This window comes from Rosa chinensis, chromosome 5, assembly GCF_002994745.2.
Source record: "Rosa chinensis cultivar Old Blush chromosome 5, RchiOBHm-V2, whole genome shotgun sequence".
In the NCBI taxonomy this organism is placed as follows: Eukaryota; Viridiplantae; Streptophyta; class Magnoliopsida; order Rosales; family Rosaceae; genus Rosa; species Rosa chinensis.
Genome location: NC_037092.1, coordinates 15,296,936 through 15,323,002, shown reverse-complemented (window position 1 = coordinate 15,323,002; position 26,067 = coordinate 15,296,936). Strand labels below are relative to the sequence as shown.

Genomic DNA, 26,067 nt, shown 5'->3' with positions numbered 1-26,067 from the left:
AGAGAGAGAGAGAGAGAGAGAGAGCATTATAATATTTGTCTGGTTGATTTCTGAGAGACCTTCTTCGATGAAGTCCCTCTCGTGAGATCTCACGGTCCTTCGAGAATAGGAAATTAAAGCTTTTCGTTGTTCACGCCACAAGTACTGGGAGCAGCTGAAACCCATCAGTGAGATTGGATTAGACGTGTGATCGACCTGACAAAGTTTTTTGTGTCATACTGTAGACCACCTGCATTTGCATTAGGGTTGCATGATGAGTTGCACTAGGTCAAACAACAACAATGAAACAAATTGTTTCCCTTTTTTGTTTTTTACTGAAATCCAACTTGGATGGATTTTTTTCTTTTTTTTTTCTTTGAGAATATGAATTTTGTTGAAATGGAATTACTAATTAGGATATTCAGATTGGCAATAGGTTTCAGTGGTTCACTTTCACCCAAGGTTTTAAATTTCTCCAAAACTGCCCAAATTTCCGTCGAAATTTCCGTAATTTTGAAGTACCGAAACGAAATTCACATGCTATATCATTTCTGCCAGAAGCTTCCCGAAATTTTCCGTACATTTCTGTGAAATTCGTAATATCCGAAATATCTACACACACAATATATATTTAAAAATTCATACCGAAATTTTGTCCGAAATTTCTCTAAAATTTCTGTTAAATTTTTATGTCACCTACAATGAATTTTTACTTCATACTTTTATAGAGAAAATATGAAATTTTGATTTTTTTTTTTTTTTTTGCAATCATGTTGAATACAACAAAAAACCTTTTTGTTTTTATCTGCTGCAAAGTTGAATGCTCCAACCATAACATGATTTCCTTTTTGCTTCGTTTCAAATATTGTATGCTTCATACACTGTAACATCATATTAGGTAATTCCACAATATCCGATATATGGATTGCATGTGGAAAGGGAGGGAACAACACGTACACATACAATAACCATGTGATAAAGTACGAAAATCATTTCCAAAATTCATGTACTTGGGAGCAATATTGTATGATATTAAATGAAAGCAGTTCAACCAGCTAGATCGAACCACATCATAATAGCTTTTATATTCCTTTTGTTGTACTTGTTCATTTTCATTCAAAGGGGTTTTGGTTTTACGTGCCCCGCCCCACTCCCTTGTAATTTTCTAATTATTAAAAGAAGTAAATCATATTTACATTATCAATATACAACACATTATCAATACACATAGATAAAAACACTAGTTTAGCAACCTACTACAGTACTAGTTAATTACTCGTCCATATAAACTATCATAATTCTATTATAAATGCATAATTTTAGAGATGTTACATTGTAAATAGGTTTATTATAGGTTAGTTTAGTTTATGTAAAAGTTTCATTCAAAAATATCATTTTATAAATGCAATTAATTGGATTTCTTTATTTTTAACCGAAATTTCCACCGAAATCGAAACTTTCTCCGAAATTTCCTTAAATTTGAAGTACCGAAATCGAAACCGAAACCGAAATTTGAAACCTTGCTTTTTCACCACAAATGTGTAAAAAGTTTAATTAGGAGAAGAATAATGTTGGTAATCCACCTAGAAAAATATGGTACCAATACATGGTTTGTCAACAACAAATTGCAAGAGAAAGGATATGCATATGATGATAAAAGGATGTAGGACTTGGTCCCAGTTTTGATTTTGAACTCCATATCAAAGTAGGAGTTCATGGTTTGTCATGTTGACAACCCAAATACACTTTCGTGGCAAAATATCAAGATTGGAGTTTGGTAATCGAAAGTTGCATTTATTTTTTAAGATTAGGTTGGATCAGTTATGTATAGATGAATTCTAAATCATAGATCAACATAGATATTCTTAAAATCTATATTTTGCAATTTGAGAACAATGTATTTGCATATTTAAAAGTCGGATTAACAGTGAGGAAGGGTGGAAAAATAGGTTATAGCCTGTAGACGAGAACTAAAGGAGTCGTTATTTATTTTTATTCCTTTTTGAAATGGAGTCTTTTTTTTTAATAGGATTTGATATTATTAGAAATCAAAGTCATGAAAACAGACCAGAGTCTAAAAGAACTTACATAAGCAAATCCAGAATTAGACCAGATAACCTATCTAAGTCACACTTAAACTCATTAAAATCTAAATGGTCGCTCCCTGAACAGTAATCCAACAAACTAAGTAAGAATAATCTCGCTTTCTAAGGCAAAATTAATCATCTAGTCTAATCTACCAACACTCAATTATGGTACACATATCAACTAGAAACATCTTAGAGAAGCATATAGAAATCACTCCCACTTAAGAAGGCTTGGAGTTCAGAATGTCTTGGAATTTAATACCTTAAGCAAGCACTTTTTCTTTCCCCTTAGGGTCGTTCTTGATGTGCAAGACATTCTAAATAATAAACAAATTATGCATACAGCTACAAACATTTTAACGGTAATAGACTAGCCTCGAGATACTATATACTAATGGTAAATAAATTTGTCTATTTCCTACACCTCTTGTTTTGTTTCCAAGGCATTCATTATCCAAACTAATATCTTTCTGCGTACTATATATTGCTGCATATGATTATACTTCTTCACGAATCTGGTGCATGCTTGTCCCATCTCTTCACGCTTCACCTCGTGGCCAGAAAGTTGAATTGGTGCACTCACTTAGAAGAGTTCGTACCTACAATGCAGTGTGAAACTGTGACTGAATAATGAATAATCAGTAATGAATCCAAGGACTTCTGATCGCTGGCAATTCATGTGCTCCTTCCTTTCTCTCTCTCAAAGTTGCACTTGTCTAATTATCTACCTCGGCCTTGACAAAACAACACGACCGATGCATCCATCAGAGTCACTGCAAAAGAAAACCAATTAAATAATATGTAAAGAGAAATCAGACAAAGCTAGCAACACACCAACTCGTCCTATATATACTCACAAGTCACAACCTCACTTCCACGTTCCACCCCAACCAATACAAAACCAAAAGCCCTTCGAGTTACCTTGCCTTTCCTTCATAATTAACTTTCAATCTTCAACCTTTCCCCAATAGGAATGTGGACATTTCCTTCTTGAAACCGACCTAAGCCTTTTTCACTTTTAAACTTCCATGCTTATGTTCACAATTCCAAAGCTTTCTCTAAACACACAGACCAAGTTACCAACCCACCTTACTCTGCTCAGTCACCCAAAAGCAAGTTTCCACATTCTAACAATGAAAAATAGCAACCATGCATGTTAGCCTCCATTTCCACAACTAGCTCACTCTTTCAACTCCATACTTCTTTGCTCTAATTTCCACTCATATTGTACTAGGATTTAGACGCATATCACTGTCATGGAAGCCTTTCATCCCTCTCTAGCATTTCCTTTCTCATACATCTTTAGCACTGCTACTAGCGCTGGACCTAGTGCTTCTCTTGCTAACACCATATCAAGTGATCCATGGATGGACCCTAGAATATGGAGTAGACTCCCACGCCAGCTTCTTGAACGCGTTATCGCCTTTCTTCCACCGCCTGCCTTCTTTCGAGCTCGGTGTGTCTGTAAGAGATGGTATGGTCTCTTGTTCACCAATGCCTTCCTCGAGTTGTACATCCAGCTCACTCATCGCCAGCGCCATTGGTTCCTCTTCTTCAAGCAAAAGAGCCCCAAGAACAGCTACATTTACAGGAATGGAGGGAACAGTAGTAACACTGCTAACATTTGTGAAGGGTACCTCTTTGACCCTTATGAGCTTGCATGGTACCGCCTCTCTTTTCCTCTTGTTCCGTCTGGGTTCTCTCCATGTGCTTCTTCAGGTGGTTTGATCTGTTGGGTTTCTGAAGAGGCTGGTCCAAAGAGTCTCATTCTCTCCAACCCAATTGTTGGTTCTTTGACCCAATTACCTCCAACTCTGAGGTCAAGGCTCTGCCCTTCCATAGGCCTAAGTGTCACCCCTACATCGATTGATGTCACTGTTGCTGGAGATGACATGATCTCTCCATATGCTGTGAAGAACTTGACTTCTGAAAGCTTCCATATAGATGGTGGTGGGTTTTTCTCACTGTGGGGAATCAACTCTTCTCTGCCAAGGCTTTGTAGTTTTGAGTCAGGAAGAATGGTTCATCTTCATGGAAGACTCTACTCCATGAACTACAGCCCTTTCAGTGTCTTGGCCTATGATGTGGCAGCAAACAATTGGTGGAAGATTCAGGCTCCCATGAGAAGGTTTCTGAGGTTTCCAAGCTTGGTGGAGAGCAGTGGAAAGCTGCTGTTGGTTGCTGCTGTTGAGAAGAGCAGGCTGAATGTGCCTAAAAGCTTGAGGATTTGGGGATTGCAGTCTTGTGGAACAACTTGGTTTGAGATGGAGAGAATGCCACAGCAGCTTTATGTTCAGTTTGCAGCGATCGAAAACGGAAACGGGTTCCATTGTGTTGGCCATGGAGAGTTCATTATTATCATGATTCCGGGTTCCGGTAAGGCTTTACTGTTTGACATGTGCAGGAAACTGTGGCAATGGGTTCCTCCATGCCCTTATGTTCAATATGGTGGTGGGGGTGATGGTGATTTGCATGGTTTTGCGTATGAACCAAGACTTGCTACACCAGTCACTGTGCTTCTGGATCAGTTGACTAATCCATTCCAGTCTTTTAGTGTGGTTAACTAGGAAGTTTCTACTTGGTATGTAATCCTAGTATCTAGCAGTTTGAAAACCAGTGGTTGTGATGGTAGGAGCTACTTGTCAGAATTTCAAGTGATGTACTATGTTATTTTTTGCAACTCTGTTTTCCCAGGTCTGTAAAATGTAGGGATAATTTGCATGACTATTATATGAAAATCCCTGAATGTAATCAGACTGAATCCAAGTTGCTGGTAAGTTTGGAGTTATTAGTTTCAAGGTATTTCTCATAATTCACAACAATATATTGAAGCCTGTGGCTAGCTTGTTCATGGTTCTCATTACACCACATCGACGGTCGGATATATTGGCATTCTTGAGCTTCTTTTTTAGAGTAGTCAAGTAAAGCAAATGTTGTAACTAAACAGCCAGCCCCCTTTTACATCCTTAAGTAGCTAGAGGTAAAACATTTGCAACTTTAAGGCTTAAAGCTAAAAGTAAGCCCCTCTCGTTTTGGTATTGCCTGAACATTTAATGTGACCGTCTTATTACAAATCCAAGCTTTACTTTGTACCGTTGAGTTAACTATCAGAAGATTGATAACAATTGAAACCATGCTAAAGATAATAGATGCCTTTGCATACAATAAACCTGTAGCCCTTATTGATGGGGTACAACATTTGGGTCAATTTCCACTGTTTTGGACAGCTAGAATTTACAGTCGCATTTATAAGGTTTTGCAGAGATGATAATTGTAAATAGAATCAAATGAAAGAACCTTGCTTAAGCGCTTTCATATATATGCTGGTACGTAAAATACAGTATTGAAAGAGTAGAAAAAAAAAAAAAGGTCAGTAACTACAGAAAAATCAAGAGACTAGATACTGTATCTTCTCCCAGGACTAGTGTGTTCCCTTGGTAACTGGGGCCTTCGTATTATTTGCCACCAACATCAATACCAAAACAAAAAGCTTTTCTGCCATTAAAGCCCCTTCATGAAGTTGATGAGTGCATAAGAGTACAGTACTCTTGCAGGGTGTGAAAGGGTGCAACTTTTGACATTCAACACTATTTGCTAAGCATGTCACAAGGAAGGTGCTCTTGTATCTTGTGATGGACCATAGTTCTTCACTAGCTTTGACTTCTAGATAGTATGGCATGAAAAGGAGCCCTTCTTGACGTCTGACTCAGTGTGCTAATGAATCATTTAAGTCTAACCAGGAGAAAGAGATGCACATCCCTCTTGAAGATGGATCTTAGCTCTTCATTGGCTTCCATGCCGATTCTCCTGTTTTAAAAGCATGCATTTCAAATTAACTTCTGTAAAAAGTAAAATAGTGGTTCCACTGTGCTAAGTACTTGAAGTGTTGTGAGCAGGATAATATATAAATTCTAAAGCAAAGAGGGGAAGTATCCAAATTCCATTAAAATGTAAACTAAAAAAAAAAGAAAATGCATGCTTATTCAAAAAGTTCAAAATACTAGCCAAATAGAAGATAGAAAAGGTAAAGAACTCTGGCACTAGGACTTCAGTATATACCCTATTTTAGACCCCCTCTTTCCTACAAGAATCTTGCGTTGGCTTGGTTTGTGAGTGATGAAATGCTGTTCAATCCGAATAGAACCATCTCGCAACTCCTTCCAGTCTATCAAACGATGATCAATATCATATGGGATTTCCTAAAATGAGAAGGATTGTCATTAGTTGATATTTTCAAATTAGTTATTCTAGATATTGGAAATGAATACATGAGCAGGCAGAAAAAATAGCATCAAAGTACTTGAAAGAGGATAGATGCTCTACCTGATGTATATGGTCTAACAACTTTTCTCGGACAACTTCTAGTGATATATTCTTCAAAACTTCCTCGCTCATGGTGAAGGGGTCTTCTTCCCAAGGTCTTTTAACTGCCTAAACATAAAAAGTCAGTGAAGAGCTTAAATGCAAAGTAGTCATACGAAGTGCTTTGAATTATCTCGGTATAACTTTTCCACAAAAACATTCAAACAACAGGAGCTGGGAAAATTTGAAGCTCTTGAGAAAATGAATTTGGAATCTTATTAAAATTAGTTATCTCTTGTAAATTATGGACCATCAGAAAGAGTTATAATCAACCATGATCTGATAACTATAAAAGAACTCATACTGTATATTACGAGTCTTTCAAATGTCAACAGCATTGTGTAATATGACATTAATCAAAACATATATTTTTAAAAGGCCTTTTAAGGAATTCTATTTTGACAGGTAACGATAAAAAAGATGGCATTACTAAAGAGCTCACATGCCTGAAGCATCAAGTATTCAGTAAGATCTTTAACTCCAAAGCCCTTCAGACCTGAAATCATGAAATGCCTACAAGAAGAAATAACCAGCAAGTTAGAAGTATTCATGAGAACAATGCACAATTTTTAAAGAAAAGACGAAACATCATCTTTCATTTTTTGAGGAAACGTTACCTTTCATACCCGGGAAGATCTTTAAATTGCTCAGCAACCGTTAACAAGTCTTTCTTCTTCTCAACTAAATCAACCTTGTTCATACATAAAACTCGCTTTTGTGTTGGGTGTGGCTCCATTCCCATGCGTTTGATCGTTTTTATAACCCTTACATCAGGTCTATATGATTGTAAACAAAAAACCAGGCATTGGATCAGGGACCGACTAAAGTCTACAGAATATCCAAATGCAACAGATCACTAACCTGGTAAGATGCCTATGGACGTCAAAAATAACTATGAGGACATCATATAAATTAACTGAGCTCCAAGCACTTTCAACACGAACCTTGAAATCCTTGTACGGAATTCCACGGGTGTTTATTGAAAGACCTGGAGTATCAAAGAAACACTGCATAGCAATAGAGAAAAAGAATGTTGATCAAATGTGTAGAAACAACTACAAGAAATGTTATAAGCTTCACTTTATGAGCTCTTCAGTCAGTGAAGAAAAACCAATTAGAAAGCATGTATACCTGCTCTGAGCCACTAATTGAAAATAAGCAGAAAGTACTATAGCTAGAGAAAGGCTAATATGCTGAGATTTAGACCCTTAAAATAGAACTATCACAAATGGTGATGCATTTCCAAAAAGTTTCTTTAAACAAGATGCATGCCATGAAATTTTATATAAAATAATTGAATATTGGCAGTATTTTGCTGCAGAGCAGGAAAGGTAGTAGAGCATTGATATGGTAAGGAATACTGGTATGCTACATGGTTCACAGTCTACAAACATGATGCTCACTTGGCTTTTTCTTATAACGTTTTTGTTTTTTTGAAGCCTTGGTTTTTTCTGTAGAGGTTGTGGTGTAACCTTAGTTCTATGTATACAGCACAATTTAAAACAGTAACCTTGATAGTAAAAACAAAAAAAAAACAAAAAACAAAAACAAAATGCATTAGACAAAGGAGCTATTGATCCACGGGAATAATCAGATTCAAAGGCAACTCATTATCATAAAACTTTCTAGCATAAAGAACTCGTGATAATAAGTATCACAAAGCTCAAGAGATTGTTTTTTATTCTGTTGTGTAACAATCTTATAATTCAACTGGGACAAAACATTAACTGCATCCAGTAGTTTAATTGGTTGTGAATTATTGGCCGAGCACATTAGAACATAGCAACTTTATCGGACATTTTTCCCAGAGTAGCAAGGTTTACAGTCTAAAAGCATGTATACATACAATTTGGGTGTCTCCTTCTGTTATAACTCCCAACACTTCATGAGTAGTTGTGTTTGTCTTCCGTGAAACAGCAGAAACCTTTGTTCCAACCTATAACAAATGGAGAGAGCATGGTTACAATGAAAGTCAGCAAGCATTAAAACAATGTTACATTCATATACTAAGTTATTTTCTTGAAGATACTACCCTAAGCTATTTTATATCATACAAAGCAGTACATTGATAACGAAGGTTTCGAACAAAGGATCTCTCAAGCCTATATATACATCCAGTATTGGACTCTCAAACGCTTTTCATTTGTTTCCCTCCAATATCGAAAATGTTGGATTAAAACAATTTAGGACAAAAACTTTGAACACACAATGCTTACTACGATACCTAAGAACTCAGACTCGTGCACCTGTTAAGCCTTCTATCAACAAGCTCATACTTTAACCTTACCACTTACCAGACCAAACTCTAACCATGAAACCTATTACCATTGCTTTGTAAGTCAGATTACCACACCACATTTCCCCAAAAATCCCTGTCAAGCTCATACATCTCCCCTAAAACTAAACTATAACAACACCAAAACCATTTCATTCACAGAATCAATAAATAACCCAACAACACATCAACAGTTTTCTCTAAAAATTAACCACCTTTAACCCGAAAACTCAAACTCAAAGAACCAACCATGTAATTCGTCAGCGCAGACTTTCCGGCATTGGGAGCCCCAATAATCCCAACCGTCAACGACTTCTGGTCCTCCTCCTTGACCACCTCCTCCTCACCGTCCGATTCCTCCTCATCTCCCCTCTCCAGCGCCGCCTCAAGCAGCGCCTTAGCGAGCAGCCTCCGCTTCCTTTCGTCCTCCTCCTCCTTCAAAAACCTCAGCTTTGCTTTGTGGGCCTCATCCCCGGGTACCAATCTATCGGCTTTGCTTCTGTACTTCTCGTCCCAACTCGGGTTTTGGGGTTTGGAATCCGACGCGGTGGTGGGTAAGTCGTAGTGGGTACTGTCGAAGCTGTTTTCGGCGTCGGATTCTGAGGAGGATGGGGTGTGGGTGGGATCGGATTGTTGGGGTTGGGCGGCGTAGAAGCGGCGGCGGCGGAGGAGGAGGAAGGTTGGGGATGGAGTGGTGTTGGTGGGTTTGGAAGAGAGGAGCCTCAGGGCTCTCAAAGATTTCATTTTGGAGTTGCTAGAGGGTGAGCATGAAGGGAGAGTGGGTTTTGGGGTTTAGGGGTTTAAGGCCAGAGGAGTTGTGCTGGTTCGTTACTTCGTTTGGGAATCGCTGTGTGGAACCTTTTTCTGTAGTTGGCAATGCATTTTTTTTGGATGAAGTGCACGTCTTCATTTTTTATCGATAAATATTCATCCGCAAAAATATTTAGAAAATAAGTATTGAAAACACTTTTACTTGCCCCGGCCAAGTTGGGGTGGAAAATCATATCAGAAAGAAATAACTGGTGGGTTGATATTATTCGCAGGAAATATCTCATGAAGCATTCTTTTTTTGAGGCTAAGCCTAGATCTTTTCACTCCATGGCTTGGCGTGGGATTCTGGAACATAGAGACATCATCACTCAAGGTATGCGTTGGATTATTGGTAATGGTCACCAAGTTAAATTCTGGACGTTTAATTGGACTTATCAATTTCCCCTTCTTAATCTGATTCCTCTAAATGCTAGAAGTAATTTAAATATGGATGAGAATGTGAGTGATTATATTATCAACGGATGTTGGAATGTGGCTAAGTTATCTTTGATTCTGCCTTCTGATATTGTGAAATTTATTATTGGTATTCCCCTTCCTGCAATTAATATGAAGGATGAGTTTATTTGGGGTCCGTCCCCCTCTGGAGATTTTACTATTAAATCAGCAACCTGGTTGCAATGTGATCATGAGCCCCCCCAGGCCAGAACTAGAATTTTGAATGAAATCTGGAAATTGAGCATCCTGCCAAAAGCAAAACTCTTTGCTTGGCTCTTGACAAGGAAAAGATTACGAACTAGAGAATGAATAGCTAGATTTAATGCTAATTTTGATACTGCTTGTCCGTTCTGCAGTGTAGGGGTTGAGGATCTAAACCACCTCTTTTTCTCTTGCCCCTATGCTTCGGATGTTTGGAGGACAGCTGGGATCTCTTCTCTTGGTTTTAATACATTTGATGATTGGTTTTCTTCTTGGTTCGACATTGGATACGAAAATATTTCTACTGAAAATTGTGTTCTGATTTGCTGGAAAATTTGGGAGGCAAGAAACAACCTAGTCTTTCGGCAGACAGTCTCCTCCCCTGCCTCAGTTGTCTTCTCCTCTGCGGCAATTGCTAAAGATTTCAGATGCGCCAACTCGGTGTCCATTTCAACTGCTTCTTCAAAGTCGGCCTCCCCTTCGGTTCTTCGGCCTCGACGTTCAGACATTAAATGGAAACCTCCCTCTCCTGGTTTCTGGAAGCTAAACTTTAATGGTTCCGTCGTTGGAAACAAAAGTGCTGTTGCGGGTTTTGTCCTTCGAGATGAGCATGGTAACCCTATTTTTGCCGGGTCCAGAAATATTGGGGTCTCCTCAGTTCCTGTTGCGGAAGGAGATGCTCTTCGTGATGGACTCTATCATGCCCTTCTCCTCGGATGTAGGAAGATTTTAGCTGAAGGTGATTCCAAGCTTCTGATTGACGTTGTCAATAAAAAGTGTGCCACTCCGTGGAGGCTTCGTACTCTTGCCAAAGATATCGATAACCTTTCTACCAATTTTGAGCACATTGTCTTTGCTTTCATCCCTCGGGAGGCAAATTTTTTGGCTGATGCGATGGCGAATCAAGGTCACCTTTTGAAGACTCCTACTACTTGGAAGGGAAGACTCCCCCTTTCAGCCCTTTCTGCTTTCAACTTTGATTCTTTTAGTTTCGGTTGTCCTAGGGGCTTCCGGTTGTAATTTTTGTTTTTGCTCCTCAAAAAAAAAAAAAAAAAATCGAGAAATGTATCCATAAAATAATAGAAAAATAGATTTATGAAGGAAATACTCGTTGGCAAAAGCATCTATAAAATAAACATTAAAACACTGTTTACGGATGAATTTTTGACAATAAAAGTAAATGGGTGAATATCTTTGACGATAAAAATGTCGTTGGCAAAAGATCTATAATCTAAATAGGGAAACACTTTGTTGAGGCCACCACAACACACTACAACATTTAACCCTCAAGCCCAAGTAGATGCTTAGTAGCCCATTTCTTTTTGTTGTCCTATGGCACGTGTAGGTTGCCAGCAGTGCATTAGTTGTCACTAGTAGCCTATATTATCTGTACCGCTTGCCATTGATGGCTTATGGATGAAATGAACTCATTTTGATTTTTGCCTTGTCTTTCAATTTCCTGCAATTTCCTTTACTTTCTTGTATGTGTCGCATCAACTGGAATCAAAGCCATGACGCTCCGGGGACTCCAAAATCCAAACCCCTCTGTTCCTTTCTCCTCCGTCCTGGTTAACCCGCCACCGGCCTCATCCTCCACTTCCTCTACATCTCACCAGCCCTCCTCACAACCACAAGACACCCATATCTCCGATTTTCAGAACTCTGTGGAGCTACTGCAGATTCAAAACGAAGAGCTCCACCAATCCATGGAGGCCCTTCAACAACAAGTATCCCAATAACTTTCCTTCCAAAACCAATTGTTTGCCCAATTTTCAGCTCTTCAAAACACTGTCCTCGCCTCCTTACTTCAAAATAACCCACCCACATCCACAAACCCCACCATCACTCGCTCCACCACCCCCACCACTACGCCTACCACCACTTCCACCACCCCCAACCCCACTTCAATCCCATTTGGCTCCCTCGACACCATGACGACGACATGGATGGGCCTGGGATTATCTCATCCCCCTCCTCTGTCCTTCGCCCCACTTCCACAGGGCCCTTCCTCACAAGCACAACCATCTCAATCTTCAACAAACACCACTAGCCTATCAAGTTCCACAACCACATACTCCACAATCACATCACTGCCTCCCCACATGTTTTCCCCACCGCTTTCCACCTCTGGTTCATCAACCTCCGGCTCTTCCGGCAACAACACCCTTTCTTTCACCAGATTTCCACAGCCAAACCACTTTCACCATGATTTTTCACATTACAAGCGACCAAAGATCCATTTACAGCAGTTCAACAGGGAGGATGTAGGGGGTTGGCTGACTATGGCGGAGTGTTACCTTCGGGTCCAACGTATTCCACCCTTTGACCGCGTTGCTGTGGTGGCTTCTCACTTTGGCCACGATGCTTCGCTTTGGATGGCTGCCTTTGAACAACGTCACCCAAACTGTTCTTGGGAGCAATTTGTTCCGGAATTCCTCGAATACTTTGGTTTGGGTAGCACCGCAGATTATAAGGCTCAGCTCACCCATATTCAGCAACGCGGCTCGGCGGACGAGTATATCACGGAATTCACCAAGCTTGCTTGCCGTGCACCAGAGTGGTCGGACGACCAACTTCTACATGTATTTCTCGGCGGGTTGAAGCCGGAAATCAGCCATGATGTAATGGCTCTTGAACCAAGGAATCTGTCTCATGCTCGACGGCTTGCTCGCTGTTACGACGCCAAACTCAGCGATATTCGCGCTGCCGCCAGCTGCACTGCAAGGGCCCACAATTGGTCACCTACCTCAAGGGTCCACTCCTACAACTCTCACACTACAGTTCAGAATGCACCCAACAACCCCACCCCTCCCTTTCAGCAAGCCAATACCAACCATACACCTCCCACTCCCATCCAAAAACCTTTTCGCCGTTGGACACCGGCAGAGCAGTGCGAGAGGCATGCAAAAAACCTCTGCTTTAATTGTGATGAGACATATTCTGCAACCCATGTCTACAAAAAACCTTTTATGGCCATTCTGGACTCACCTACTGCAATTCAACATGACGAATCCGGTGAATTCCATGATTGCCCCTCTAAGCTCAACGACCACAACCCGGATATTGACCAACTCGTTCCTCTTCATGCCATCACCAAAACTTCCTTGGGTACAATGATGCGAATGACTGGGTACATCAAAGGGAATCCAATCCGAGTCTTCATTGATTGTGGGTCAGCCATGAACTTTCTGAATCCCGCAATCGCCCACCACTTGGGGCTACTTTTATCACCTAATTCCACAATACAATTCACATCAGCTTCAGGCCACACTCTTATTCCGGCCGGCATCGTGAAATCAGTAACAGTTCAGATTCAAAATTACAATTTCACAGATGATTTCTTATTGTTACCAGTGGCAGGTTGTGATCTAGTTCTCGGAGCTCAGTGGCTCGATATGTTGGGCTTCATTGGTTGGCACTTCGCTGAGAAAGTGATGTTCTTTATCGTGGATGGAAAATCATACTGCATTCATGGAAATTCAAATAGCGAGAACAGTGTTGCTCAAGCTGATATGCTAGCTTTCGTTAATCTGGACCAATTGGAATCGCTCCCTGTGGCAGACTCTAAGCCCATCGTGGACCAATTCAAGGCCCAACCGCAGGTAGTCACAGCTTTGATTAGTGCCTTCAAAGATATTTTTGACCCTCCAACTGGTCTTCCACCAAAGCGCCCTATTGATCACCAAATCTGCCTTGTCCCTAATGCTGGACCAGTGAACGTGAGGCCTTACCGCTACCCTCACTCCCAAAAGGCTGAATTGGAGACACAGGTCCAAGATATACTATCCTCAGGAATTATCAGGCCTAGTTCAAGCCCATACTCATCCCCGGTCATACTAGTCAAGAAAAAAGAGGGAACTTGGCGTTTTTGAGTAGATTACAGGTCCCTTAATGCAATTACAGTCAAGGATAGGTTCCCAATCCCAATTGTTGATGAATTACTTGATGAATTATATGGGGCTACCTACTTCTCCAAATTGGATTTACGGTCCGGTTATCACCAAATCCGGATGAATGAGAAGGACATAGCCAAAACAGCTTTCCCGACTCATGATGAGCATTTCGAATTTGTCGTAATGCCGTTTGGACTCACGAATGCACCTTCCACATTTCAAGCATTGATGAATCACATTTTCAAACCTATGCTACGTAAGTTTGTTCTAGTGTTTTTTGTTGATATTTTAATCTATAGTCCTGATTTAGAGTCTCATATTGCTCATCTTGAGATTGTGTTTAAGTTGTTACAAGCTAATGAGCTCAAAGTGAAGCTGTCAAAATGCTCTTTTGCTCAATCAGAGGTACAATATTTGGGCCATGTAATATCAGCAAATGGTGTCTCTGTGGACCCAGCAAAAGTGCAAAGCATAACTGAATGGCCCAAGCCAAAAAAAATTAAAGGGTTGAGGGGATTCCTAGGCCTTGCAGGGTATTACCGACGGTTTGTACCTTATTTCGGGCTCATTGCCCAGCCTCTTAATGAGATGCTCCGCAAAGACTGTTTTCATTGGTCACCAGCATCGGAAAAAGCATTTGAGAGTCTCAAATTGGCCCTCACATCTGCTCTTGTTCTTACTCTACCAGATTTTACACAACCCTTCACCGTCGAAACAGATGCTAGTGGATTGGGCATTGGCGCTGTGCTGAGTCAAAACAAGCACCCAGTAGCATATCTCAGTAAATCATTATCTCCCAAGCATCAAGCCATGTCAACGGACGATCGAGAGATGTTCACAATCCTGTTTGCAATTGACAAGTGGAGACCGTATTTAGTCGGAAATTCATTCAAAATTCTGACAAACCATCAAACTCTAAAGCATCTCTTAGATCAAAGGATATCAACTCCATCACAGCACAAGTGGTTGGCAAAGTTACTTGGGTATAATTACACCATTAAGTACAAAGCAGGGAAATTGAACATTGTGCTTGACCTTCTTTCACGGCAGCATGAGCTACTAGCCATCAATACAGTATCTGTACCAGTTTTTGATAGCATCAGCTTGATTGACCAAGCTTGTTGCAAAGACCCTGAAGCACAGAAGATTATTCATGCCTTGCTGCAAGGGGTCCTAACGAAGAAAAACTTTGCACTACATGCCAGCCGTCTGTTTTACAAAGGCAGAATCTTTATACCTCAAACTTCTGAGTGGAGTGGAGAGCAAAGGTATTGCATGAATTCCACTCCTCACTGCAGGCTGGTCACTCGGGCTACCTCAGAACACTTGCAAGATTGGCTCGAAACTTTGCGTAGCCAGGCCTGAGAAAAGATGTGAAGCTCTTTGTTGCCTCATGTGATCAATGTCAACGGCAAAACTACGAATCCATCCACCCACCTGGGTTGCTCCAACCCTTTCCTATTCCAGAAAATGTTTGGGAAGACATTTCGATGGACTTTGTTGAAGGTCTACCAAACTCCCAGGGTTACAATTCAATTATGGTGGTAGTAGATCGCCTCTCCAAGTTTGCACACTTCATCCCTGTAACTCACCCTTTCACAGCTCCACAAATAGCAGACTTGTTCATGAGAGAGGTCTTTTGACTTCATGGAATGCCAAAGCGAATTGTGAGTGACAGAGACCCAATATTTATTAGCCATTTTTGGACATCTTTCTTCGGACTTCAAGGCACTCACCTCTGCCATAGCTCTGCTTACCACCCACAAACTGATGGCCAATCTGAAGTCGTCAACAGATCTCTGGAACATTATTTGCGCAACTTCTTCTTCGATAAGCCTGCAACTTGGAAAGACCTCCTTCACTGGGCTGAATACTGGCACAATACTACTTACCATGCCACAATCAGAATGACACCATATCAGGCATTATATGGTCGTGCACTACCATCCATTTCCATGTATATCCCTGGCACCACCAAGGTTCATGCTGTTGACAAGGCACTGCAAGACAGAGATCAATTGCTTTTAAACTTGAAATCACACATGTCAATTGTTGGAGGTGAAAAATTCCGTTGAGGAGTTTGACCCAACAATTAATGCGGATTGGAGCAGAAGCTGAACCGGGGATAATTGAGGGTTTCAATTTGTCGTTGACTCGATGTTTGATGAAGCGCAGACTCCCTTTGGCTTCCTCCCTCTGTATCCTCCCTGCGCGAGCTCCCTCCGTAGCCTCCCTATGCGAGCTCCCTCTGTAACCTCCCTATGCGAGCTCCCTCCGTAACCTCCCTATGCGAGCTCCCTTCGTAACCTCCCTTTGTAGCTTCCCTTTGTAATCTCTCTCCGCTTTGTCACCTCCCTATGCGAACTCCCTCTGTAACTTCCCTATCCAAGCTCCCTCCGTAACCTCCCTTCATAATCTCTCTCCGCTTTGTCACCTCCCTATGTAATCTCCCTATGTAAACTCCCTATGTAACCTCTCTCCGTAGCTCCTCTTCGTAATCTCTCTCCGCTTCTTGGTTTTGACGAAGAAGCGGATTCTCTTCTTTGTCGTCTGTGTGATAGAGGAGGAGGGGGTACCTGCAAAAGACCCTCCGATGCCTAAGTCAGTACGTTTCTGAGTCAAGGATTGAAGTCTCGACTAGAGTTCCATGCCATACCTGGAGGTTCTGCTTTCCTTTTATAGGCGACTTACAACTTGGGCTGCAAGTAAACTTGCATGGCAAGATACCGATGACTTGGATGGCAAGTCGCCATTAAGGCTGTACTTACTTCTGTAATAACCGTCACTTATTCGCGGCCATGATTGCCACGCTAAATGTCGCATTAACCGTCGCATTTATGGCTACATTAACTATCGCACTTACTGCTGCCATTATTGCATGGTCAAATTAATTGACCACCCCCACAATGCCCTCAAATTTTCTCCTTGGGAATTCATCCCAAGAGAAAATTTTCAAAGCTCAAATTTATCTATGGGCTCCACATCTTTATATTTCTCTTTGGGCACCCCTCTTTGAATTTCATCAAGGCCTTTCTCGTGTTGAAAATGTAAATGCCATATAAGAAGATCCTTGTTCCTTGTTTAGAGTCGGCATCTCATCTCGTCGACGACGCCGACGCAGAAGTGCCCAAATCAGGACTCAAATCTGGCTTTGTCTTGCAGCCATTCTAGTGTCGGGTCTTCGCGTTACACGGACTCGTCTGCTTGTGGCGTCTCCGGCGCCTCACCCACAACGCCGAAGCCTAGTTTCTAGTCTCACCTGCGCTCAGTGCCCCCGCTGAGCTACCTTGTTCCTAAGCCATGCCCCCAGCGCAGCTCAAACCAGACTCCGAGCCTAAGGTACCCTACTGTGAAACTCTTCCTCTTTTCCCTTCTTAGTCACCTAACATTCTGCGAAGTCGACCTCGACATCATGACTTCTCCTTCACAATGACCACGACGTCGACGTCGACGTAGGCGTCGATGACGTCTTGTTTAATGTTTGCGGCGTCAACCTCGACGATGGTGACTTTTCCTCAATAACCTCGGCACCAACCTTGACGTCGGTGACATCCTTCTCAATAACTACGATGCCAGCCTCGATGTCAATGATGTCGCTCCTAATAACCTAGGCGCTAACCTTGACGTCGGTGTCAACCTTAATGTTGGCGCCAACCTTGACGTCGGTGACGTTTTTCTCAATAACCTCGGTGTCAACCTCGACGTCGGCAAATTCTTTCGCAATAACCTCAGTGTCTACCTCGACATTGGCATCTCGTCGTCGGCCCTTATCGTCAACCTCGTCGTCGGCGTAGGCATTTCTCTCAATAACCTCACCTCAGCGCCAACCTCGACCTCGACGTCGGTGACGTCTTTCTCAATAACCTCAGTGTCGACCTCGACGTTGGCGTCTAGTCTTCGGCCCTTGGCGTCAACCTTGACGTCGGCGTAGGCATTTTTCTGTATAACCTCACCTCAGCGTCGGTGTCAATCTCGACGAGAGTGCACGTCGGTGTCAACCTCGATGATGTTTCCTTGTCGTATTGAAGGGTCTGCCCTCCGCGCACTGCTTCTTAACATCTTCCGGGGATGGGATTGCCCCCATTCCCTGTGGGGGTCGGATGTAGTACCAATTGCATAACCACTACATCCTGCAAGTTTAAAATCCATCCAGCCATCCCACCCTCGCTGTGGTCCATCATCCCACCCCCGCCCGCGGCGAGGGGTGAGGCACGCCATTCCACCCCCGCCTGCAGCGAGGGTGTGGTCCATCATCCCACCCCGCCCGCGGCAAGGGGTGAGGCACGCCATCCCACCCCCCCTGCAGCGAGGGTGTGGTCCACCATCCCACCCCTGTCCTCGGCAAAGGGTGAGGCACGCCATCCCACCCCCGCCTGCAGCGAGGGTGTGGTCCACCATCCCACCCCTGTCCGCGGCGAGGGGTGAGGGACGCCATCCCACCCCCGCCTGCAGCGAGGGTGTGGTCCATGGTCCATCATCGGCGAGGGTGAGGTCCAGAAGGTCACACAAGTTTAATCGAACAATAATTTAGTCATTCTCACCACTGGCTTCCATTGCACTTCAAGATCAATTGTAAACGAAAATCATAGGAATAACTGCTAAATGTTGATCGGTGTTACCTGGGTTGGTGCCCATTTGTTACTTTGAATGGAGACTTACCGGCATCCCCCTCGATTTCGGCTACGAGCCCCAGAGGACTGGCTCGGTTACATTCATCAATCACTTTCCTCAGCACATGCTTCCTTGGATTGGCCTGTACTAGACTAATTCTTCCAGTTATTCTTCTATTCATGTGTCACCTGCCCCTTAACGAGAGGTCCGCCGAAGCTTCCGCTATTGGCTCCTCTAGTGACTCCTCTGGCTCCCGCGTTTGTTACTCCATTGGTCTGGCAAGCACCTTTGCTCGCCTCGCCGCTGCTTCAGCCTTTACAACTCGTCGTTCAGAGGCAAGTTTGGATCTTAGATTAGGTGCGGGGCAAGGCTGTTTGGGGATTCGATTTCGTCACTGCCAGTCCTCAGTGACAGAAATGAGATTTCTTGAGGTGCAGCTCCCGCCGTCACTTTTTAGGGAAAAGTGTTTCCCACAGACGGCGCCACTTGTTGGAGGTGAAAAATTCCGTAGAGGAGTTTGACCCAACAATTAATGCGGACTGGAGCAGAAGCTGAACCGGGGATAATCGAGGGGTTTCAATTTGTCGTTGACTCGATGTTTGACGAAGCGCAGACTCCCTTTGGCTTCCTCCCTCTGTATCCTCCCTGCGCGAGCTCCCTCCGTAGCCTCCCTATGCGAGCTCCCTCTGTAACCTCCCTATGCGAGCTCCCTCCGTAACCTCCCTATGCGAACTCCCTCTGTAACCTCCCTATCCAAGCTCCCTCCGTAACCTCCCTTCGTAATCTCTCTCCGCTTTGTCACCTCCCTATGTAAACTCCCTATGTAACCTCTCTCCGTAGCTCCTCTTCGTAATCTCTCTCCGCTTCTTGGTTTTGACGAAGAAGCGGAGTCTCTTCTTTGTCGTCTGTGTGATAGAGGAGGAGGGGGTACCTGCAAAAGACCCTCCGATGCCTAAGTCAGTACGTTTCTGAGTCAAGGATTGAAGTCTCGACTAGAGTTCCATGCCATACCTGGAGGTTCTGCTTTCCTTTTATAGGCGACTTACAACTTGAGCTGCAAGTAAACTTGCATGGCAAGATACCGATGACTTGGATGGCAAGTCGCCATTAAGGCTGCACTTACTCCTGTAATAACCGTCACTTATTCGCGGCCATGATTGCCACGCTAAATGTCGCATTAACCGTCGCATTTATGGCTACATTAACTATCGCACTTACTGCTGCCATTATTGCATGGTCAAATTAATTGACCACCCCCACATCAATATTCCAGAATCGAATGAAGCAACATGCAGATAAAGGAAGAACTGAAAGAGAATTCAAGGAGGGAGATTGGGTTTTCCTAAAACTACACCCATACCGCCAGAAATCTCTAGTCAAACGACCATCCAACAAACTCTCAGCAAGATACTATGGCCCTTTCAAAATCAGTGCAAAGATTGGTGCAGTTGCTTACTGTCTCGATCTTTCCACCACACTCCAAGCTACACCCTGTCTTCCATGTCTCGCTGCTCAAGAAGCGAATTGGTGAGGACACCCCACTCTCTTCTACCCTGCCCCAATTCGATGACAAGGGAGAAATCCTTTGGAAACCAATTAAGGTTCTGGACATGGGAGTTCGCCGCCATAAGAAGCACTCAATAACTACGTGGCTGGTGCAGTGGGCCGGCATGCCAGAATCTGATGCCACATGGGAAGACGCCAGCGCCATAGCAGCGCGGTTTCCGGAGTTCCTGAGGACAGGCTCTCTTTCAGAGGGGAGCAGTTGTTGAGGCCACCACAACACACTACAACATTTAACCCTCAAGCCCAAGTAGATGCTTATTAGCCCATTTCTTTTTGTTGTCCTATGGCACATGTAGGTTGCCAGCAGTGCATTAGTTGTCACCAGTAGCCTATATTATCTGTACCGCTTGCCATTGATGGCTTATGGATGAAATGAACTCATTTTGATTTTTGCCTTGTCTTTCAATTTCCTGCAATTTCCTTTACTTTCTTGTATGTGTCGCATCACACTTCCACCTATTTATGCGACAAATTAGAAAAACCTAGATAAATTTTTTAATAAAAATAGACATTTTCCGACGATTTATTTGTTTCTTTTACGTCAGATTTTGGTTGAGTTCTTATAGTCACATTTTGGTAAAGTTACTTTTAGGATTACAGTTTGGGTGTTCGCCCTCGACTCAAGAGTGACCTTAGCTCGAACATACGCTCTAATGTAATGAACTTAATTTAGTTTTGTATGGGTAAATTTCAACTATTAAGACGACACATACGCGGTAGGACTGTGAAGGATTAAATGGTCCAGATGATTGTTGAATCTACATAGGTGAAAAGTTTAGACACTACGTAAATCAGTGGAAAGAGTGGATGAGTCGGAGACTCTCGAGTAGGATTAACCTTGCTTCTCAGTGCAGCTTGGGACAGAATACATCAATACAATATCACATCATGATTTGTTCAAAACAATAGTAGACAACAACTGTTGAAACCCAACCATGGCTGTAATTCCATTGATATGAAGTATCAAACTTTGAGTAATTAAACAAACTGGATAGAAACTATTGAAGAAGCGAATAGCTGAAGATAAATAAAATGTAATCCTTGTATTATACCCTAATCTAAAAGGCTTACAAGTTACAACAAAATCCATAGGAGCAAAAGGGAGAAATAAAAAAGAATGCTAACTTAAAAAATTTGCCCCTAACCCATATTCTGGCAAAGAATAAAATAGAACACAGGATCACTTAAATGGCTGGTCACTTGTAAGACGAATCAGGGAAGCTTCTCTTGAAATTCATGCAAACTCAGTGATATATGAACCATAACTCAACACCAGATTCCAACAGCTGCCATTTGATCTAAAATGCCATTCGACCAGCAAGCCTGCTCTCCAAAATCCGTCTGTCTATGGCTGCATCAATTGAGCTCATCTGAAAACAAAAACCATAGTAAAGATCATCAGAGAGGAACAATGGACACAATCAACTTTGGCAAGCGAGATACTTAGATTTTGTCCTATCCAAGAGATGTCAAACTTTGTGAAAGAAGCTGACCTGGGCCAAGTCTGATTTCACTGTGCAATGATAAAATAAAGTAATGGTGCTACAATTAAGCAAAGTTCTGTTGGGCTTCATCTGGTTTAATTCAAACCCCCACAACCCAAGAGAGAGCAGGGAGAATGACTAACAACAGATAAAGAGCAAATACGTACATTACGCACTTAACTGAGTACATTGTAAAGGTTGGAGCACCTTGAGTCCATTGCAGCAAGCTTGTCAAAATTGTAATTACTAACTAACAACAAAAACAATGTAAATACCTACTTGAACTGATTGATGCAGTTGCGTGCAAACCGGAGAATGGCAGTTTAAACAACCAACCAATAGCAGAAAGATGGTTGATTAAAGGTTCACATGTTTCTTCTTTTCAAATTTTTAAGATCGAAGTCATACAGAAAATACATTTATAAACAGGAAAGAATTGGTAAACCAACTAATCTGAATAGCCGAAACATAAAGCCTACCCATCTGGTTAGAGAAATCCAACTCCGTAAAAGTAAAAGAGGTAGTATGACTTACCTGGGTAGTTTCATCATGCACCTGATACTTCGCTAAGGACATTCTTCTTTCCTCCTGCAAGAAAACCAAATTAAACAAGTAAGCAACAATACTAGTAAAGAGGAAACTTTAGTAAACATACAGAAAATATGAAACAACTCACCATGGACATAGCCTCATCATCCCAAACTAAATAGACCTCATTAGTGGCTGGTTGGGGAGCTTTGTTTGCTATTACAGGGGGTGGTCCGATTGATGGGCCACCAGTATTTGGACCAGATGCATAAGAGTGTGAATTATTGAAGTTCCCACCTGTAGCAACCATGATGCATAGAGCATGTCAGAATCACAGAACCCACAAATAAGAAATGAACAATAATTCCAAGTCCCTGGCTAATAGAAGAACTGTATTTTTGGCAACTTGGAGGGCATCATTGCAAGGGAAAATCCATATGGAAAGATTATGTTGCAGGCTTATCCTAATTTGTCAATAAGTTACATGATTGAGTGGGTGCTTAATAAGGAAGACAACAGATTGGCTTTATAGGATATAAAATGTACTTTAGCCTCTACAATGTGCAAACTAACCTTTCATAAAATTGTTGATTTGACAGAACAGATCTCCAAAGCAGCCTCAGAAAAAACATAAAGAGATCTGACGTATCTAATTACTTTGTCCTAGATGAAGGAAATGTCAAACTAAAAGCAAGAACACCAATTCTGTTGAAACCTATGACTAGAAGACAACTTTGGCATTACACCATTAGCACACAGGTAAAGAAATTACTGACTAACATACTAGCTTGAAGTTTTCTTTATAATCCTATTTCTACCCGGGAATCCTGTATCAATAATTTTTAAGAGACTCGATAAAAAAGTTTTGAATTATAAAATTATTTAGATACCAATACCTTCCTACGCTTTACATCCCAAAGGTGGGATATACAGTCAACCCCCACCCCTATCCCGCACACAGACACACATGCAGTTGAGAAAATACCATATAAACTGTGCCAGTGCTACTCAAACCACCCAGATATACAAGTACCAACTATTTCCATATATTAATGTTGTTACTTAAAATAAACCCTTTAATTTTTGAGATTTTTAATTGCAAAAAGGTTGAATTATTTTGAAAGAACAAAAATGAAAAAAAAAAAAACAACAACAACAATGCATAACCAGATTTGAATCACTGTAGAAATAATACATTAAAAAGAAATCAAACCTGGAATATTTGAAGCATGGTAACTATTTGGAATCGAAGTTCTAGCGCCCTGATGTGCATCCATCGAGCCTAGAGGGTTTGATGGATTATTTGTTGAAAGCATGGGAGCAGAAAATGGAGAACTTTGAGTTGGTAAATTATTGACACCAACAACAGGAAACAGAGGTTGTGATACAGGTACAGGATGCATAGATGCAGGCAGTCCAGGTGGAGTTACATGTGAAGATTGAAGTCCAGGGGATGTTGTTGATGGTAGAGGTGGCTGCACAGGAAACAATGGCTGTTGTGAATAACCCATTCCGGAAGGCGGAGGAACAGAGACTGCCAGAGGCTGTGGATACCAAGGCTGGGGATGAGGTGCAACTTGCCAACCGTTATGAGGCATTGGGATCGATGAATTGTATCTGATGCAAACAAAGAACATAAGCATGTAGATAAGTTGTTTCTAAATCTATAATATGATAATCATGTATTCTACTCCAGAAGGAAATAATTGCTGACCTACTTTTGCCAAACATTAAGATATATAAAGCAATAAAACCTCACAGAAAAGTAAAAACATACATTGGCCGCATTCCAACAGGTGGCTGGGGAGGATATGTCCCCAATGAACCTGGCACCACACTGCTAACAAGCTGATTTGATGGGATTTCCACTTTAGCCATTTTTGACGGGGCATCGTCTTCTGCAAATTACCGTGATTTTTCAGAATATATTCCAAAAAGTAAACAAGCAAATGAACCAAACAAATTTACAGGGTCTATGAACTTTGTTTGGTATAATTGGACTTTAACTCCAATGAAAACACATGCAAAGAGATTTCAAAGTCGACACATGCAAAGAGATTTCAAAGTCAAGAAAAACCACTTGTAAAGATCCTTTACCTTCCTCTCCATAATGTGCAGCTAAGACGTCAGGTGGGATTCCTTGCATCCCATATATTTCAATATCTGTCGATTCCCTCCCAGCCTTTGCATTGGGAACCCTGTAAAATACAGTTTTTCCCAGAAAGAGTATCAGTAGAGTGAAATCAAAGAAACAAAAAGATCAAAATCAATGGTAAGATTTTGAGGCAAAGAGTTATATATGTTTTAACAATCTCCAATCATCTACAATAGACTACTGAAAAAGATTCACTGCAAATGGTTTAAACACAAACAGTCTGACAGCAAACTGTAGAGTGGCCTACCCATATTACTGGAAATTGACTATATAACAATTAGCTACCCTACAAAAGAGTGCATTTTCCTCATTAATTTACAGTTCATGTCTTTTTTTCGTTCTGGTGCTTTGAAACCGAGCCATTGGGATATCTTCCAGAAAAAAAAACATAACATATAAAAGATTTATTTCAAGCACTCTTACACAGTTTACCATCACAGTGACATCAAGCACATAATATAATCCCCCTTGTGCATAAAGGTTCTCTTGCAGATACGCAGAACCAGGGGAGCAAATATATTAGCATAAAATATAGATATTCCTTTAGCAACAGATTTATCTTCCTGAAGTTTCAGGGTGCTCTCTCATTAGTGATTATAACACATTCCCGTTTCAAAACAACCAGAAAACCCAATTGTATAATAGATTCTTTCCTGGAATCCCACTAGCACTGAAATTCCAAGCATCAAGCTACCAAAGTGAATAAACAATAAAACCTAAATTTGCCCAGACACTTGGGATAACTTAGCAGCCAATTAATGCCACTGACCACTAAGCTCTCAACCAATTCAGCTAACACACAGACTCTCCAATCCGATATCATTAAAAAAAAAAAAAAAAAATTTCACCCAATGCCCATTACAGAAATCACAACTGACCAAAAGTCCAAATTTTGTTCAACTATTTTTCGAAGACCCAATCCGATACCAACAACAAACAGCTGATAAAAGATCATATTTTTCACATAACAATCAATGAACCCAATAGTTTCACACGCCAAAATCAGCAAGCCAACAAAGTCAAAATTAGGGTTTAGATAACCGAAAGAAGAAAGGGCATAGAAGGCAATACTTGGTGACGTTCTCTTTGTGGACCTGGAGGACATGAATGGCCATACCCCCAGCTGTAGAAAGCTTCTTGTGGCAGACATGGCACTTGAAGTGCTTAGCTTTCTGGTGCTGCACCAATATCTTCTCGTCGTCAAACTCCCTATCGCAGTAGTAACACCACACCTTCGAAGCCACCCTCTTCTTCTTCTTTCCCATTATGCCCCTTCGCCTCTCTCTCTCTCTCTCTCTCTCTCTGGGTCTTCTTCTTCTTTCGCGCTTTCTCTATCTCCCTCGCGTTTTTGGGTATCTGGGTTTTTTCGGGGGTTTCTTTCCTTCTTCTCTCTCTCAGAATGGGATCTGTGGTTTGTTTTATTTTGCTTCCCTTGTATTTATATTACTCTCTTTTTTGACCGACAGTAAAAGTTGTTTATTACCCCCATTGAGGTTAGGTCTTCGGTTACTGTTCTGACCATGTTAAGGCCCAACTAGGGTAACCCGACCCGACAGATACTCGGGTCGGGTCATAAACACTATCGGGTTGTCGTCCGCATTCCACGACCGGCGGCTGATAGATAAATATATAGAATTGAGATAGAGAAAGTTGTCGACTT

The 26,067-nt window shown here is 41.7% G+C and overlaps 4 protein-coding genes across 5 annotated transcripts; 2 read left to right on the top strand and 2 right to left on the bottom strand.

The window, feature by feature from the left end:
- The first annotated feature begins 3,322 nt into the window (after positions 1-3,322).
- On the top strand, positions 3,323-4,633 carry LOC112203241 (protein UNUSUAL FLORAL ORGANS). The gene has a single exon (XM_024344235.1). It carries the CDS (start codon positions 3,323-3,325, stop codon positions 4,631-4,633), a length of 1,311 nt encoding a protein of 436 aa, XP_024200003.1.
- Positions 4,634-5,354: 721 nt separating this feature from the next.
- On the bottom strand, positions 5,355-9,601 carry LOC112167827 (GTP-binding protein ERG). Its single transcript, XM_024304910.2, has 8 exons — positions 8,953-9,601; positions 8,275-8,364; positions 7,290-7,435; positions 7,046-7,204; positions 6,875-6,941; positions 6,390-6,497; positions 6,126-6,265; positions 5,355-5,873 (listed from the first exon to the last, which is right to left on the bottom strand). The coding sequence occupies exons 1-8, from the start codon at positions 9,445-9,447 to the stop codon at positions 5,789-5,791; spliced, it is 1,290 nt and encodes a 429-aa protein (XP_024160678.1). The 5' UTR covers positions 9,448-9,601; the 3' UTR covers positions 5,355-5,788.
- Positions 9,602-9,960: 359 nt separating this feature from the next.
- Positions 9,961-11,190, top strand: LOC112203240. The gene is made up of 2 exons (XM_024344234.1): positions 9,961-10,145; positions 10,326-11,190. The coding sequence occupies exons 1-2, from the start codon at positions 9,961-9,963 to the stop codon at positions 11,188-11,190; spliced, it is 1,050 nt and encodes a 349-aa protein (XP_024200002.1).
- A 10,044-nt stretch (positions 11,191-21,234) lies between these two features.
- LOC112202867 (protein SUPPRESSOR OF FRI 4) lies at positions 21,235-25,822 on the bottom strand. Of its 2 annotated transcripts, XM_024343890.2 has the most exons (7): positions 25,479-25,821; positions 24,350-24,450; positions 24,030-24,150; positions 23,466-23,869; positions 22,401-22,549; positions 22,259-22,312; positions 21,235-21,610 (listed from the first exon to the last, which is right to left on the bottom strand). In XM_024343890.2, exons 1-7 carry the CDS (start codon positions 25,670-25,672, stop codon positions 21,539-21,541), a joined length of 1,095 nt encoding a protein of 364 aa, XP_024199658.1. In that variant the 5' UTR covers positions 25,673-25,821; the 3' UTR covers positions 21,235-21,538. The 2 variants fall into 2 exon arrangements, with proteins under 2 accessions (XP_024199658.1, XP_024199657.1); XM_024343889.2 differs by having other exon boundaries at positions 21,235-22,312; positions 25,479-25,822.
- Positions 25,823-26,067: the final 245 nt, after the last annotated feature.

What these genes read in the sequence shown, in the direction of transcription:
- LOC112203241 (XM_024344235.1), top strand. Translation starts at nt 3,323, where the DNA reads ATGGAAGCCTTTCATCCCTCTCTAGCATTTCCTTTCTCATACATCTTT.
- LOC112167827 (XM_024304910.2), bottom strand. Translation starts at nt 9,447, where the DNA reads ATGAAATCTTTGAGAGCCCTGAGGCTCCTCTCTTCCAAACCCACCAAC. An exon ending in CTGCGCTGACGAATTACATG is followed by an intron (nt 8,365 to 8,952) that starts GTTGGTTCTTTG and finishes CATTTGTTATAG; the next exon opens with GTTGGAACAAAGGTTTCTGC. An exon ending in GTCCATAGGCATCTTACCAG is followed by an intron (nt 7,205 to 7,289) that starts GTTAGTGATCTG and finishes ACAATCATATAG; the next exon opens with ACCTGATGTAAGGGTTATAA.
- LOC112203240 (XM_024344234.1), top strand. Translation starts at nt 9,961, where the DNA reads ATGGATGAGAATGTGAGTGATTATATTATCAACGGATGTTGGAATGTG. An exon ending in ACTATTAAATCAGCAACCTG is followed by an intron (nt 10,146 to 10,325) that starts GTTGCAATGTGA and finishes TCCGTTCTGCAG; the next exon opens with TGTAGGGGTTGAGGATCTAA.
- LOC112202867 (XM_024343889.2), bottom strand. Translation starts at nt 25,672, where the DNA reads ATGGGAAAGAAGAAGAAGAGGGTGGCTTCGAAGGTGTGGTGTTACTAC. An exon ending in CACAAAGAGAACGTCACCAA is followed by an intron (nt 24,451 to 25,478) that starts GTATTGCCTTCT and finishes TGTATTTTACAG; the next exon opens with GGTTCCCAATGCAAAGGCTG. An exon ending in CCTGTTGGAATGCGGCCAAT is followed by an intron (nt 23,870 to 24,029) that starts GTATGTTTTTAC and finishes TGTTTGCATCAG; the next exon opens with ATACAATTCATCGATCCCAA.